Genomic DNA, 17,657 nt, shown 5'->3' with positions numbered 1-17,657 from the left:
GATATTCATGTATGTATCAGAAATAACATTGACATAACTAGTTGGCGTAATTATAAACCAAATAAAAAATCTGCTAACTTGAAAGAAGAATAATTTTAGTAGGTAGGTATTTGTCTAGTAATATACCTAATAGTTATTAGCCGAAAATCATTGAATTAAATCATTCTAAAAAATTTACTTCATCATTGTGATTAGTTTAATCCAAAACCTTATCAGCTACTTCCATAAGTGGTGGCTATTTACTTAATTTGATTATGTTTATCTGATTGTATGACCTTTTTTCCCCGAGTAAGAAAGAAAAAGAAGGAAAATAAGCAAATAAACAGTCTTCAGAGATATTGTGTCTTTCTTAATCTAGGAAAAGTAACACCCTTTGTATTTTTAATTATTTGTAAAAGTTAGGGATTATACAGTATTGTCTCTTTACAAGTAAACACAACTGAGCTGATACTAATTACACCTCACCTACCTTACTGAGAACTGTCACCGCTAACAGACATAGGTTTACAAATACTCGTAAAACGTCGAGTAGCACAATGGGTCGTATTAAAAAGCCCCGTAAGAACGGCCATAATTACTGTAGCGGATACGGTAATTGAGTTAGAGGATAAAAACAAACGCATGGTTTTCCGAGAGCCCGCGAGGACCCTCGGCTAGAGGGCGCTTTGATCGCCTAATGGCCGCCGGACCACATTCGCGGAAACTTTTACGGGACACTAACCCACTTCTGAACGACTGAAAGTAATCTATAATGGAACCCTTCTTCAAGGAGCCGCGTATCAATATCGGGATAAATTGTCTATACTTAGTAAGATGGTGCGGGCGATTCATATGTGCTCGGTCAGAGGGAAGGAAAGAGCTGGGCGAAAAGTGAGGCGTCTGTTTGATTAACTTCCGTCAATTTTGTTATTTTTGTCCAAAACCAGAGCCTACTATCAAACAAAAATACAGACAAGATCTATTTAATTGCTTAATTCACTACAGTTTTGCCACTAAGTATCTATAAATCTTCTACAACAACAGTGGCAGTCTTAATTAAATTAATTACTTTGAAACCTACCTAACTTGGAACTACTTTAGACATCTAATTTTAGGTGTTCCTGTTGTGAGACAGAATAAGCAAAGCGAATTCTGAAGCTTCATTATTGTAAGCCTGTAAGACTCGGTGGAGGAAATTGACGTTCCGTTCCGTTGATGACACGATTTGATAAATTATAACACCAATGTTAATCTAATTAAATATGACTGTAACTTGTTTTGTGAGCCATAAGTAAACAAACAAATAAATTAAATAGGTAAATTCGATGCGTAATATACCGAAAATAACGTGCCTTGTAATACTTGTACTCGTAAACCTAACCACCTATCCATTTTTTTAATTTTTTTAAATTAATTTGTTTCAGTAATTTTTCAAACTGAAAATGTTTGTTGTTTTAGAATGAACCTACAATATTATTGCCTAACAGTTTATTTCTAGCAATGCTTTGAGTGTCTGACGATCCACTCTGACCCACACAATCAGGTCGTGCGAAGGCTCGACCTTGCGGCCCGAAGAGGCCAATCAAAGTTATGAGCTATTTCCTTACGTATAAAAGCAAGATACTGATTTACGGCCGCGCTCGACCGTAAATAATACTGCCCGACTATATTACAGTGCACTGGATTGATGGTTTGCTGAATACTGCACTAAAACAACCGAATACCATCCAAATACGATGGGCATATTTATAGGCTACCGTATTCCGGCTTCCATTTATAACGTCAGCTATATGGAGTAGCTATACCTCTTGTGTACTGTAACGTATTATTACGTGTAGTAAGAGGCCTTGGGAGTGACGGATCACCGGCGGAGACGAAATCAAATATCGTAGGTATTCCCAGTAGACCGTTCACGTTTGCGCCCGCCTTGGCAACACGTCGCCGCGCGCAACATTTAGGCCCTAATTTGGTATAGGAATACATTATTCCCGTGATAACACTAGTACAAGTACAGTATATGTGGTATAGTTCTCGGAGTTCATATAAACTAATATTAATTTCATTTTCTGCTTATATACACGTGCTTCATAAAGTACCCAAACGCTGCGCGCCAGACCGCGATAACAATCTTAATGAAATACCTATTTAAATTGTATTCCTCAAAACTGTCATCAGAAGTTGGAAGCGGTATGCAATGAACAAATAAAGTTCACCCGAGTGGAAAGAGAAGTTGCAACTAACAATTTAAAGTTAGTCTAGGCGGTTGAGTGCGAGTGAGGTGAGAAAATGCGGCGAGGACGGGGAAGGGGCAGCGGACACCAGCGGCCTCGGCGCGGGCACTCCGAACAATGATAAAGTTGCACCAACTAGAGGGCGTACTTAACCAGACATAGTTTAACTTCCAAATTCTAATATTAGGATGCTCATGAAAATGCACACTACGGATCAAAGCGAAGATGAATTGTTGTAGGTAGTTAGACATTGTTAAAATGTAACAGCGTGGTAGAGCTTTCAGAGGGCGTGTTTGAAATCCGTCAGTTTATATTAAGCTATTGAATAATGAAGTAGTATGCCTGTCTGAGTCTCGAAAATTGGCCGTGCTAAATTCCCTAATGTATAGCGACCACAGCAAAGGGCCCTAGAGCTCGGGTCGGCTCGAAGTTCGACGCGACAAGATGGATGGCTTCGCACACGGCACACTGCGGGTCTCACGCGCTGCAACTAACTTGCTCTGCGACTATCCGCCCCATTCGTAAGACACGCTTGAAATCGACCTCCTTTGTTTTATGTGCAGGTTGTTTCTTGAACAGTTTTTGTTTGGAAGTTTCTTGTAGATACAATAAAAACTTCCGCTTTGTACAAACAAAGCTTACAAAGCTTCCTGTTTCAGTTTAAATAATAAGTTACCGAAGAAATTGACATACCTATAATATTGCTACACCAGAGAATTTGTTTCTGTAACTGTATTAGTATCATGACACTTGAAGAATAACAGCTTTATTTGAAAGTTAAAGGAGCCGGCTACCCGTGGGGGCTGACATTAAAAATATTAAAATAAGTAATTGCCCTATCACGGCTGCACCTGACGCCCGCGCCCGCGCCCTTCGCGCGCCCACCGCCCTAAGTACTTTGCGATAAGGGCAATCGTGCGAGTTTCTGCGCCACCTCTGTTTTATACATGTATCTCTATTTATGCCGGTATAATAAGCTCTGAGAACACGTGTTGTAGAAGGGTTGTATAATAGATGACTACTAAAGTTTTACTACCCAGTAAATATTGAACTATTCAAAATTACGTCAATATTGACGTGGTATCTACAGCTAACGTTAGAAGTATGTAGCGAGATCGGTCACATTTAATGCAAGCTAAAGAAACATTAACCTGTAAGTACATGTGTGTTATACGTCAATTAGGTTAAGTGCTAAATCATGTCAGTCTGAGAAAGCCGGACGGACGTAGGACGACAATTTTGTGGAATATTATGTTATTTCTTGTCCTCGCCGCTCGGGACAATGCTCATTTTCCTCCGGAATTACCGTCAACAATATAAACGGACAGTCTTCTCCTAATTCATAAGGGATTATGAAACCGTAGATTATTCTATATTAAATTGTCGTTAATAAAATTGCTAGAACCTTTTTAGTTAGGTATATTATTTTAGTCGAGCTGTTAATTTTATGTCACGGCTAAAACATAATATTACAAGTAACACGCAGAACACGTTTCTGTTAAAATTAAATTCAATATAACAGTGTAAACTAGCTGGTTTAGCAGCAATAATGGTCGATTAGCATGCGAGTGGCAAATCGAAACACTGATTTAAGCGCAGCATTATTGAGCAGCGTGTATTAGAGGATGCCGTTTATCTGCGGTAAAAGCTAATTACACAGAGTCCTTTCCATTATCAAACAATTGAACTTTGATTCCTAAAAATATATTTTCATTAATTCTAATAATAATCATTCACAGTCGGCAGCACATGTCTGATATAATAGCATTTGTACCACAACTGATTGAGGTGCTACAAAGTTTAGGTTGATATATGCTGTCGTTAACTTAGCTCGTTGATTGAAAAGTATTGACTGCAATAAATCTGTATTATTTGTACGCGTAGTAAATTAGTGCCGAACACAACGCAGCAGAAACGGCACCCCCTAATTGGTGGAGGGTTCAAGTAAAGGCCAAGTACTCACTCTGCTCCATTTTTTCCCCTGTGCAGCATGCCCGCGCGTGCCATCTCACGCCCACCGCCTGCAAAAACCAGTCCATCCATTAATGTCGACGCTCACGAGCCTTTTCCGCATCCTTACACCCACTAAATACGGAAACACCCTTATTTATTAGATAGATGATTCACTAAATTATATTAACCGCTCTCGTCATTTGGTGATGCCGCAAAAAATACACTTATAAATTCGAACTAATCGCTGTAATTACGCGCGAAGACCAACTCCGCTGAAGACTGATCGTGCTCTCTGGGGATTTCAATGAAAAATTGCGTTTGAAACTTGACCTTGCACGAACAAAATAATCTACGCATGTAAGAACTCAGGAACAAAGCCGTGTTAACACTTTTTTAATATAAATTAATTATAAATCGCTTCACACCTATTAACTAGCTTGAAACAAAGCAATTCCAGCACTAGACAGCGGATATTCAATTCAATACATATTAATCGATATAAAAGTTCATAACGCCAGACAAACGCTCGTGATAATCATCATCATCATCACCATTTCAGCCATAGGACGCCCACTGTTGAACATAGGCCTCCCCCAATGCTTTCCATGTTGATCGATTGGTAGCGTCGATTGGTAACGTGATAATCATATTGACATCTAATTTTGCCTCCAGTGGAATTCAAACCTGCGGCTCCCGGTACGATGCAAACTACCAGGCCAGACAGCCGTTATTTTCAAGTGGTTAATTAAGGCAATAAATTAAATTTAAAAAGGAAAATAATATTCTAGAACTTCTATTAATATTCTTTACTGCGTTCTAAAGAAATCATGTAAGTTTACTATTTAAACTTGTTAAGTTACGGGTAAAAGATAAACTAAAAGGTCTTTTGAATAAACGTAAATATCATGTCACCGGTGCCGTATAAAAATCTGTTGAAAATATCGTTTATCGCTGCAACACGATTTATAATCGCGTCATTGTGTTCGCGCGCTTTCCGGACAAAAGCAGCAGTTTAACGAATTAATCAACGAGCTATTTACGAAAGCACTTGATAGATGACCAGTTGAGAATATTTCACGTCGAAGGAAGCCTCGCAGCGTCTAAATTGCGACAGCCACTGCGATAGGTACACAATGAGGAGCCCCGATAAATTTCAAGGAAACTTTGGAGCGATTCGTCTCGCCAAATTACACTGAAAATAACTTATTTGCCCAACGATTTATTTAAATTAAGCGAAATATGCGCGAAGCTAAAGAGCTTTTAAACTTGGTACGAGTATTAGTAGGAACGAGTAGGTTGTCTAACTTGTTTAGCTCTCTATGTATGTATATTAAAACAGTCTGTCATGTACACAAATATTTTTAGGATTCATGAATTGAATTATGATGATGATGATGTCATGCCGAACGTGCCAAATCCTTTAAGATACAATCAGCTACTACTTAATTAGTTAATCTATTGTGCCTGCAGACGCCCACTCTATTTTTATGTATAGTTAACTAGTTAATATTAATTAGTAATCTTCAAACGTCCTTAACGACATTATAACGGACCTCTAATGTAACAATTTGCTTTTTAACATCTCGCGTGACTTAATGTTCATTACTTAAACATGTATTAGGCATAGAGAAAAATATGAAGTTTTAAGTGGATTACAAGCGCGGTTAGTCGCGGGCTTTCATTTGGGCAAGTAATATCGCGCAGTAGTGATAATTTGGAGGCACACGCGATCCGGCCATTACTGCACTTGTCGACGCGAGCGTACGATACACGCTGATTTACGCTGATACAACGTCGAAATTGTGTATGAAATTAACATTCACAAAACATCAAGTTTTGTATCGTGAGCAAAAGTTTTTAGAATGCGAATCACCATGTAAAAACTTCATGTGAAGATGGTTGCATCATGCCTCCAAAGGCAAATGTTTACTTATCGTATTCATCTAATTTCATCGTCAAACATAAAGTCATCTTGTTTTTAACTTTTGAGTTCGCTTTTTACGCAGTTGGTGTCGTATTTTTTACACATTTAAAATTAAAATAAAGTCCCTTCTATAAACCTATACTCATAAAGTAACGTAATATACAGTAAGTAGTATTTGTATGTACATGATTCTGATTTATCTTTTGAAAAATAATACGTACCTATCTATAATTTTATTATAAGCATGGGAAACCTTGCGCATAAACTGACATAAAAGAAAATAGGTACACAAAGTCGTAAAATGCGGATTCCATTGTTTGTGTGAAAAACAAAAATTGCACAAACCTCATGCAAATGTTACGAAGAGCCTGGGACCGCACCTTGCCTGATATTGCGTATCGTGGCAAAGATTTTCTTATTGTATTAAAGTTTTGATTTCAAAAGAGACATCATTTCACAAACTTAAAATATTTATCATGCATGGGCGGTTCAAGGCATTTTAATGACACATTTCACACAGACGAAATGTGCTCTCAATTTACAAATAATACCTAGCTTCTTTCTGCCAAAGTTAGGTAATGTCATCAGAAGCTACAGTTAATTTTAATTTCACTTTTCTCAAATTTTCACACGATTTTTATTAATGATTAATAAGTAAGTAATTATACTAAGTAAGTAGATTAAGTTATGCTATCGCATTAGGTTTTAAGTACCAGTAAAGATAGTGAAAATGTGTGTGGAAAGAAATAAATACTCATACGTTAATTAAACAAAAGTTTAAAGTCTTACCTAGACATCCGATCAGGAGGTCGGTACTGTTTAGTAGTTTGGATCATTCCAGACTCCTGTAACAAAGATAAATCGATTTGAATATTTATATCATTAACACTGGATATGTTACGGTTAATGTGATAAATTGAAAATTATTAATAATAACCGGTTATTATGAATAATTACCGACAGTCGCGGTAAAAGTGATAAATTAATCACATTTAACAGTGATTATTTAATAATTAAACCTTAGTACTAACAAATTTCATAAAAGAGAACAACATCTTGTGTACGTGCTCATGTACTGCCAAACTTTTGAACGTTTTGATATCGTATATTAATATAATTTGGCATAATGAGTTTGGAATGTTTCTTGCATAATAATACTTTTCCATGATGCCTATAAAATACTGTTTTGATTCAAAGTGAAAAATAGGTTAAGGTGCGGCGGGGGTGGCCCTTGGGCCACCCCTAAGCCGCCTATTTAGTTTTATACACACATAAATGACCTCATATTAATCACATTTACCAAATCATGCGGTAATTATTCATAATAACCGGCGATTATTCATAATTTTCACATTTATCACTTTGACCGTAACAGATACATAATAATTGATATAAATGGTTTGAAAGTACATAAGTATTTGTATAAAAGTAGTGGTAGGGATAATATACGATTTAACAAAATAAATATTTTCAGCATCTCGCTGATCTACAAGCACTACGACTTCAGTCAGGCACTCTATTCAACTTTTATATTTCTTTCATCGAATCACTGAAAACGATGCGAGCACCAACATCAAAAAATTCAGGTTTTCATCGAAAATTCTCGTGAAAAAATTCAAAGCTTTCAAAGGTTTAGTATAGAGGAACATAGGTAGAGAAAACCACAGTAGGTAAGTGGCTTTAATGGTTGTACCGGTTTATATGAATAAATACAGGGTTATTTGTAAATCACCGGTAACCTCGCAGGACTAGATAGTTTACATCATAAGCAACAACATTTGTTCCACGACCTTTACCAGATCGTCGGTCCACACTCCACAGAGTGGACCTGCCTCGTCTTCCAATACGTGGTAGCTGGATTTTTAGAGAGTAACAGTACCTACAAACGTAAGGCTGTACCACAGAATAAGTAATAGTACAGGTACAGAAGGATTACTCCGCAAGACGATTTAAATAAATGCGAGTCTTGCTACGACGCGATACAGTGGAATTCAGCTCGCACAGCACTACTACGTACCTACAATTTTATTCACCTACAAGTTTTGTCTCTTTCTATCGCGTGCCTCTGAACTCTTCTTACGCTGTTAGGGTTGCTGTCTAGTGAAAAAATAATTAATCTACTTATTTGTAATGAGGTACGTATGTAGGTAAGTATGCATTCATTATGGAAAACCTTGGGAGAGGCCTTTGTCCAGCAGTGGACTTCATTTGGCTGAAACGAACGAACGCATTCTGAGCAGTAGTCATAGTAGGTTAGGTTCCTATACTATCCTAAGAATTATTGATTACCTACATAGCCAACATACCTTTCAGCATCTTTGGGAAGCGAAAAAAAAAGATAAATCCGATAGATTACTTTTCGAATTTAAACACGAACGCCGCACAATATTTCTTTCTCTTTATGTCCATTTTTAAATAATACTTCGATCATAGAATTATAATCATACTACAACGCACGCCAGCGTCCTGACGAGCGCGCGCGTGACACTCGACTCGACTGATATAATACCCGCCAGCGGGGCGCTTCGCTGTAGGTAATTATCGGATGTACCGCGCGGAGTGAGCCAGGCCTGGCTGTACTTAATGTATAAATTTGGAAAGGCGCATTGTAGATGTGTACAGTGACTGTCAGTCGGTTTAAACTGCGACTGGAATTAACTTTATTGGCCGTTTAACTATTTACCATGATGGGCACGCTATAATGCAAAATAATCCGTATTTGGGGAGATTAACTATTTGCGGATCATTGCGCAAGCTTATTTCCCAATAACCGTGACCAGTCTGCGAACTAGTCGCTTGTCAAATCTGATGAATCGGTTCGCACTGTTAGGAGTTCGTTCGATTCTAGGGCCGCGGGATCTGCCACATAAAAGCCCGTTTACGATCACATGGAATTGCGGCTTTTCACGTCACACCTGTGGCTGTAATAAAACACTTTATAGCCAACAAAACAGCCAACACCAAGTTTTGAAGTCGGCCTTTCGGGCGATAAACCGTTTACAAGCAAAGTATGTTTTAGATATTTTCAAGAGACAAATAATATGTCCTGGTAATTTTATGAGCTTTTATTTAAAATGCTATTTGTATAACGAGCATCGCGTAACGTGAGAATAAAATTTTTTATGACTCTTACATGTCGTTTGTATAAAATTCAGGCTGTTTGTTTTACAGTTGAGTGCTCATCAATTACACACAACTAGGCTGTTGTAATTAATACCTATTACATTAAAGTGTGAAATTTTTTTTTATAATATTAAAATGTGTTATTATTACTCGTATAGATATTGTAAGTTAAGCATGTTAATTATTATTTATTAGCTGTTTAGTCAACAAGTATCAAATTAATTTCATAACAAAACAAAATATTAACACCCGAATCAGCTGAAATGCGATGTTATGTAGGTAAATAAAAATTTCGTAAAAAACCACTGTCACTATGGGTGAATTTCAACAAGTGCATATTTTTGCCTAATTTTGGTGGAAATTGTTATTTGTGTATTTTTATTCTTTAATTATAGATCAAATTTATTGGAAACTTATACTGTTTCTAAAATGATTAAGACATTAAATTTTGTCCAGTAGTTTTTTAGATTTTCCTTACACCAAAATTAAGAGAACACCAAAATTTATATTAAAGCACCAAAATTAGAAAATATGCTGTCAGTCGGTCATATCTTAGTGCCAAGCTCAAGAAATGGTTTTAAATTTACCAGCACCGACTCCAAAAATATTAATCATGGTATATTGTCCTAATAAATAAATAACGACGTACTTATTTTCTACTTTTAAGTGATTGTTGGCGTCGGTTTTAATTTTTTTGTTAAAATTATTTTTTTTCATGCTTTTTAGTTGATTAGTCCTTGTTATTGTCACTGAAGAGGGACAGTACCTATGTTTAATGTGATTAAGACTATAATTTTCCATTTTGTAATGGAAAATTATAGTCTTAATCACAATCCAAGTGTAAATAATCTTCCTAGCAAAATACAGGCTCCCTACTTTAAATATCGGCAACTAAAAAGTATCAATGTATCATGTGTCAATGTATGTATCAACAAATGAGTATTGAGTATCATCTAACTCCTAACTTATGTTGTTTGACCTTTCATCATCAGCTCATCTTAAATACCTGAAATAATACAACTGTATGTACATACCTACCTAAAATATTTAAAGAATTATCCTCCAACTCCTAAGCGTTAAGGAGTTTTGCCTTCCATCATCACCTCATCAACATTAGATGATGACTACTTGAATAACTTTAGAAAACGTATTGCATTCCTACAAAATTTGAGGTTTACTCTCGATTTCCCTAGGATCCCATCATCAGATCCTGACTTGGTGACAATGGGACCACCACATAAGTGTACCCTATAGAACAAAAAAAGAATTTTGAAAATCGGTTCACAATTGACGGAGTTAAGTCGGTTAAAAATGCTTTGGTGCACCACCAAAAACACCAAAATTGACTCACCAAAATTAGATTCTCGTTGAAAAAGCTAAATTATATGAAATCTGTTTTAAATATAACAATAACATTTTAACACATGGTATGAAAACAGTTCCTTTACATTATACGAGGAATTCAACTAAAAAGAATAGCTTAGAAATCTTATACAAAAAGACACCAAAATTGCAGAATTGTTGTCCGTTTAAAAAAAAACAACACATTAACGTTTTTGGCGGGAAGACGCAGAGGTCTTGCACCCGTCTGCCGTCACTGCTCGCGGGGGCGGTACTAAACCTAACGAATGATGGGAGTGTTTAAATCCTGTTTGATCTTTAAAGAAACTGACGAGCTATTTCATTATTGACACCAAAATCATAAATTTTTCGCGGACAAAACTTAAGGACGTGACTTAATCACAGTTATTTGGGAAACTTGCTTAATTTGGTAATCTTAGATAATAGATAGATTGTATAATCCAAAAATATACTTTTTCCCTAAGTTCTGTTTTGATCTTCAGCTAAAAAAATACATATTGTAAGAAATTAAGGATGTGGACACTGCACCAAAATTAGAAACGCTTAGTTCAATTATTTTTTGTCGAATTTGTAAAAGAAAATACTCATTAATAATGTTGTCCTCAAAATGGAACCTCTGTATATTTTCGTGTAAAAAAAAATCAAAGTTCTATGTCATAAAAAACATATGATTTTCAGCTACGCCGCTCAAAAAATGTGTTTGGGAAATTGACCCCTATAAAAAATCTTGCATCCCAACCGAAAAAATTCAGTGCACTCGATTACAAAATAAACATCGCCGCCGCTAGATCAATATGTAGTTCAAACGACTATAAAAACACGTTTTCAATTCCATAGGCACGGGTGCAACAATGGAAAATATTTTTTCATTTCTATTGCGACCCATACTCTGTTTCGATACAGAGTTATGAAGGAGAACAGGAATGTAGATAATTTACAGCGGCAGTCGGAACAAAAGCATCTCCGGCACGCGACCTACATCCTGTGCCCATTCGATATAAACCCACTATAAAGTAACATCCCCACTATTCGTTCAGTGAAGCCTTTAACATGCTCGCTTTGCTGAAAGTGGTCCATCGTCGTTCCTGAAACTTGGAATCGGGCCGTTGTTGCCGCAGGAAGTTACGGTTGCCGCATATTTAGTGCGGATATGTTAATAATTTACTGACGAACATCAGTAACATTTAGTACAACAATTCCCCTCTACTGAAAACATATTATCTAGGTATATTTATACTCTATAATTTGTCCGGAATGTTGGTCTGATTAATTGACTTTGATTAATTTTGAATAATCATTTAAATAATGATATGGGCACAGATTTATATAAGATTGGAATTTATATTTTATAATGAATGTGTACTTACATACAAAAGTCATAATAACCGCTGCTTCAATTGCGATTTAAATTAAAGTAAAGTAAAGTAGAGTTTGAGAAGTCTGTCTAAATTCCTTCCAAGTTAAAGCGATCTTCAAGTAGTTAAATGGATTATGTGTTAATATAATAAGGATTACTTGGGTTATTAGGTTAGTTTGCGAGAAATTCGGAGTAATAAAATGTTACATGAGTTCTTATGTTTAATTTTCTCAAATGTGGAGAAATACTTAAAATTCCGCCGAAGTACGAGTACTATACTGTTTTGGTATAAAGTGTTTATTTCAAAATGATAGTAAACAATTAATAGTCGACAAATATTGTCTTATTTAAAACCTTCAGACCTCGTTAGAGCCACAAAGCCACAAACTATTACTTTAACCATGTTTTAACCAAACCATTTGCATATACTGCAAACATGGTTATCATATGTGTCTCTAAGCATCCGGCTTCGTATTCTAAAACAAAGGCCGGTGTGAAAGGTGTTTAACCCTCACGAGCCACGTCCTGCTGTGCAGTGCCCCAGTTACCGACAATGGGCTGGCCTATTAGACCCGACCATGTGTGTTAACCAGTTTAGCTCCTGTTGCTCGTTTTAAACCGCTCTGTAGCTGAAAAATAAAATTTAAACGGAATCGGGACACACCAATGGCCATGTGACCCCGACTGATCCACGCGATCGACTTCAATTAATATTTTGAATTGCTCGTTATCTGACGGCACCCATTTTGTGACGTAATGTTGGCGATTAATGTACAAATAATTTAATGTTACAAATTGCCCGTATCTGAAATCGGATCATCGCATCGAATTAGTTGAAGTCTTAATTTAGTTGGTATTAGTGTTACATGAATCGTAATATTATGTACATTATACAATATTTCCGTCGTAATATAAATAACGTTTAATCAGACTAAGTAATTGCTTAAAATGTACCTACCTAAATAATAAATCAATCGTAGATAAGTATGGAAAGATATCAATTTCGGAGCTAAAAAGCGTTTTAGCCTCAGGGAGCTTCAAAAAGCTCTATAAACGTCTTTTAATATTTTTTTTACTTAAAATCACTTTTTCAAAAACGTTTTTCATTGGATAAGTAGGTAACTTATTTATTTAAACATTTCCACAGTTACCTACCTATTTGAAAGCCAGTTTTAGGCATTAGAAGTTTAATTTGTTTAGTTAGATAGTTACTTGTTTATGAATATCTAATTTAGAAACCTCGCAACATCCTTGGCCACGGCTTACGAGAAATAGGCCGAGGTCAGGCTCTCCGGATGGCCTATATCGGGTGATATCTTCATGCCAATGCAAAGTATTGTTCCTTCGGTAATATCATTATTGATGACAATGATGGATAGAGTAACCAACGAAAGACATATCCCAGTTTACCACCAGATATTTATAATAAAGATTTTAGTCTTCAAGGTAGTGAAAGTGTTCTAATGGGTAATGAAACAAAAATAATATTGCTTAGATGTTACTAATGCCTGCTATTAGCTTGATACAGCAGACTCTTTAACACACTACTACTACCTACACTAGTCCACATGTTTACGGACAAATAAGTTTACTTAACATGTTTACAAAAACTACGGACATTTACGGTATTATCCCCCTTTATAAACCGGCTGGAGACTACGAACCAAAACAAACAGCGAGCTGATTCTGGTGCATAGGGTACAAATGAACGTTGTTGGAACTCAATGCTGGCGCTTATTTGCGCTTCCTCATTACTGCGGTCGGCTCTTGCGCTTCATTTAAAGACTGGTTCACATCAATAAACTGTTTGCGAATTTTGAAAACTACTTGCTACAAAACGCAGTTTTCTATATGTATTATACCCAAATGATGCTGCTATGGCAAGAACTACAATGCATCAAAACCGCATTATGTAAAGAAGGTACGTACATTCGCAACACTCGGTCGTTAAAGATACATCCGTCTAAAACCTTGTGAGGATCACGATTTCACGATCACCAAAGCACTTTACATACAATTACTTAATTATAAAAACCAGATCTCTGAATAATCTGGAGTAGGATAATGTTTGAAGTATTTTTTCTATTAGGGGCAATTAAATTAATAGTCCTATCCTTTGAAATCCAATTAATTTTGCGGTCTATTAATGTAAATCAAGCCTCAGAGAGCAGACTCCCGCGCCTCCCTTATCGCGAGGCTGGCGCGCCCTCCGCAATCTGATTGTGGGCTGGCGCTCAACTGACCAGAAATATGCACGTAATGCAACAAACAGCTTAGTATAACAGGAAAAAAAAACTTAAACGGACAAAACACAAAGGGAAATTGTTTGTTTTTATCTTCATTTCACAGTCCCCTATAAACAATACAGCGAAATTCAGTAGAGCGTAACTTAAGTACACATAAATACAAGCTTATTTCTCAAACAATATGATTTCAGTTGTTCTGTCTTGTAATAAACCTCCTAGCTCTTTCACTATCTTACTTGACTTGATATAGTACACGTTTTACAAACTATTAAGTCATTCCTGCCTGCATTTTTCAGTAGTTTCCAATCGAGGGATGTAATTTAACACCTCACAACATAATAAAGCTGAGTAAGCAGTGAAGTTTATATCGACAGTTGTACATCGATTTTCCTTCGAAAATAAGCTTTCAGCTGTCGTAAAGTAATATCAAACGTTACTATTAACGTTATATCAAAGGCGGCACGTAGAGCGAGATAGTAAAAGTTTTTATAGTCCTCGGTCAAGATGTGCGTGCGACGGGCCGGCCACTGGCGGAAGCTGAGCTTGTTTGATAGCTGTTACATGCATTTACTACTTAATTATTAGTCCCGTAACTAAGCACTGATAGTCCGCTCGTAATCGTTATCTATAATGTCATGGACTATTCCAGCTCGCTGATAGAGCAAATGACAGAAGAGTAATTTCCATCACATTAACCCAGTTGTTACGGATATCCCTTTTTTCTTACGATTCCTGTGATTTTGCATATATCGGCTATTTAACGCATCAAGGCAACAGGAAAAATAAAATTAAAAATATTGGTCTTACGGAAACGCTGGAAAATGGTGTTTGATATACGGAACGCTAGTAATATGTACGGCCGCTTGTATGAACTTAAAGATAATACCTACTCTTTGCGACTTGCGTAAGTTATTGAAGTATTTGCATAAAATATGGAATATTCATTAATAAAAAAATATTCAGAATTAAATTTGTTATTTTTAAAATTTAATTCCGTAGTGTGAACTGTATATTATGCCCAAAACATTTTCTGGGATAAAGGGTATTATCGTATTATTATATTTCTTGCAAAAAACATTGCATTTGTATCAAAGCGTGAGTTTCATAAAAACTGTGTATTGTGACTGAATATGAGATGTTAAAATACTTCTCCCCTGTTTATGTAGCGGAGAAAATCTCTTGGTTTTGAAAGTTGGCGCAATTTTCAATGCATTTGAAGTAACTGTAACCACAATAAATCATCTCATTTATAAACAATAATTTCTTCATATCTTCAAACATGTCTAGGGCATAATTGGCTATCTAAGCTAACGGGACGCAGTCTTCTTCATCATCACTGGATGAAGAATGCTCTAGTGATTTCTACGTGGGCTCTCATTTGTAATCCAGGAAAATCTATTGACACTTTATTTTCATCTCTCTCAGAGTTCTCTTTGGTTAAGTCACCATTACAATTTTCCGGATTTTCCGGCGGGAAAATTGTGATTGAGTTAGGGATACACTCATCTTCATTTTTCTCCAAATCTTCAATAGTTTCATTTAAAGGAAAGGGCCTCGAAGGCAGGCGCTAAAACAACAAAATACCGCAGTTCATATTACTAGCGTTCCTTATACGGATCACTAAGTTTTACGTTGAATTAGTAACAGTTACTATAAAAATGTTTATAATTATGTTATCTATTTACAAAAAGTGGGCTACAAACTTTCATATTTCGGCAAGAAATACTTCAGAATAAATAGTTATCATGCTTGTATTCACCTTGAAAAAGTCATCGTAAAATTTACGAAAACAACAAAACGCTTACGATTGAAATGTGACACCCAATGGATAACAGAACACTTCTGATGGACAAAGGGACCCCACAGGAATCGTTTAACATAAGCAATGTTATCAGAAACCACCCTCATTGTTTATAATAATTAAATTTTTATGTTGATCCGTATATCAAACGCTAGTAACAAGTTGGTTAAGCAAATCTCGTCCCGTAAATTAGCTGTAACAAAACCAGGATATAGTCCATTAATGTTAACATAGTCATCAAAGATTGACTGATAAACGTATTTATTTCAACATGAACGTTTACGATGAGATGATTTATCTTTGGAGATCTCATTAAAAAGTCTATTTTGCATCTATTCGATGGAACGCAAAGCAGTTTCAGGTGCAGATAAACAGTGGCATTGTGCCTCGCAGAGCAAACATCAAAAGGCAAGTATCAAAGACGAGTGCCGCCGCGCGGCCCCTTCAATAAGCGAGGGTGATGCGCTAGTTCAAATTTTACAAACGGTAGAGCCGAAAATATGGGAAAGCCTTCCCTGTTATGATTAGGCGGGCTGCAAAATAACTTTTACCGCCCCACGTAAACAAACATGCCTAGTTCAGCTACGTCACAAAAACATGCCTTGTTTGTTGTTTTGGAACACCCTTATCTAGTATGATTAAAATGTATTTTGCAGCAGCAACATTTCCCAGTGCAGTTTACTCGTTTACCATATTATTACCAAGCTAGAATGATTTGAATTCCAGAGCATATTTTATTCATATGAAGTGATGAGAATTTTTAACTATTTCAAGAGAGCTGAACTATCACAAGTTCTACAGAACAGGATGAAATGCGGAATACTTGTGGGAACTTTGAAGGAGCTCCCTCGATCGAGACCTTTTAAGAGAATTAGTGCTGAAAGGAATCGTGTTGGAATTAATGAAAGTAAGATATGGGGAGCTCACCACATAAATTCGCAGGAGTGAATTTCCAAGTGATAGATAACATTCGTAGGCATTACCGGGTCTGAAAGATATGGAAATGTGCCCGCTGAGATTAATTAGGTGTATAAAATTTGTAAAGCTTTCCCTTAATTATTGCAGGAAATGTTTCACGGAAATTGTGGTAGGTACGTGTTAAGAATGTTAACATGCATTTTTCTTGCCATCCATAATGAAAATGTACTGTAATTTTTGTATGGCTGAATTAGGAGTCGCATTGAATAAATAAAGGGCCATGAGAGCCTCGTAAGGCAAAAAATGGGAAACTCTCGTAATTCATAGTGAATAATAAATGATCAATTTTTAGGTGGGGCTTAAGGGAAGTGTGTGAGACAGTGCTGCCCTGGGCGCCTATCAAATTTAGCCAAGAATTTAACAGTTGTACGAATAATAGCTACGTGTCAGTAGGTAGGTAGTACATAGGTATGTCTGAAGTTTATGTTATTCTATTATCTCCATTATGTGTGTCTGAAAACAAATACTTAACAGTGATTCATTCAACTGCTTGAAGTTATTTGAGTTATACGATCTCGACAAAAGTTTAAGTGTATCTCTGGATTGGCTTTTCTTGCACGTGTACATTCCCAGATCCAGTTTGAAAAAAGGCTACAAAGACATCTTGACCTCGGCCCTCGGCCGCGCGGAGTCAGCCAACTTATTCTCAAGAAACATAACAAAGCTCCCGATACACATCGCCTCTACGGCGAGAACTTTCGTT

General features: G+C 36.4%; 1 protein-coding gene across 4 annotated transcripts in view; it reads right to left on the bottom strand.

Annotated features, from left to right (window-relative positions):
* Positions 1–17,657, bottom strand: part of LOC135087757 (uncharacterized) — a 175,221-nt gene that overhangs the window by 92,028 nt on the left and 65,536 nt on the right. For all 4 annotated transcript variants that reach the window (XM_063982536.1, XM_063982537.1, XM_063982538.1 and 1 more), the window contains 2 exons: positions 6,877–6,932; positions 4,174–4,231 (listed from right to left, as the gene is read on the bottom strand). In XM_063982536.1, coding sequence (XP_063838606.1) covers positions 4,174–4,217 — 44 coding nt within the window. In that variant the 5' untranslated portion in view covers positions 4,218–4,231; positions 6,877–6,932. The remainder of the gene's footprint in view (positions 1–4,173; positions 4,232–6,876; positions 6,933–17,657) is intronic.

This window comes from Ostrinia nubilalis, chromosome 3 (assembly GCF_963855985.1).
Source record: "Ostrinia nubilalis chromosome 3, ilOstNubi1.1, whole genome shotgun sequence".
Taxonomy (NCBI): domain Eukaryota; kingdom Metazoa; phylum Arthropoda; class Insecta; order Lepidoptera; family Crambidae; genus Ostrinia; species Ostrinia nubilalis.
The sequence above is the reverse complement of the archived record's forward strand: the minus strand, read 5'-3'. Positions and strand labels throughout refer to the sequence as shown.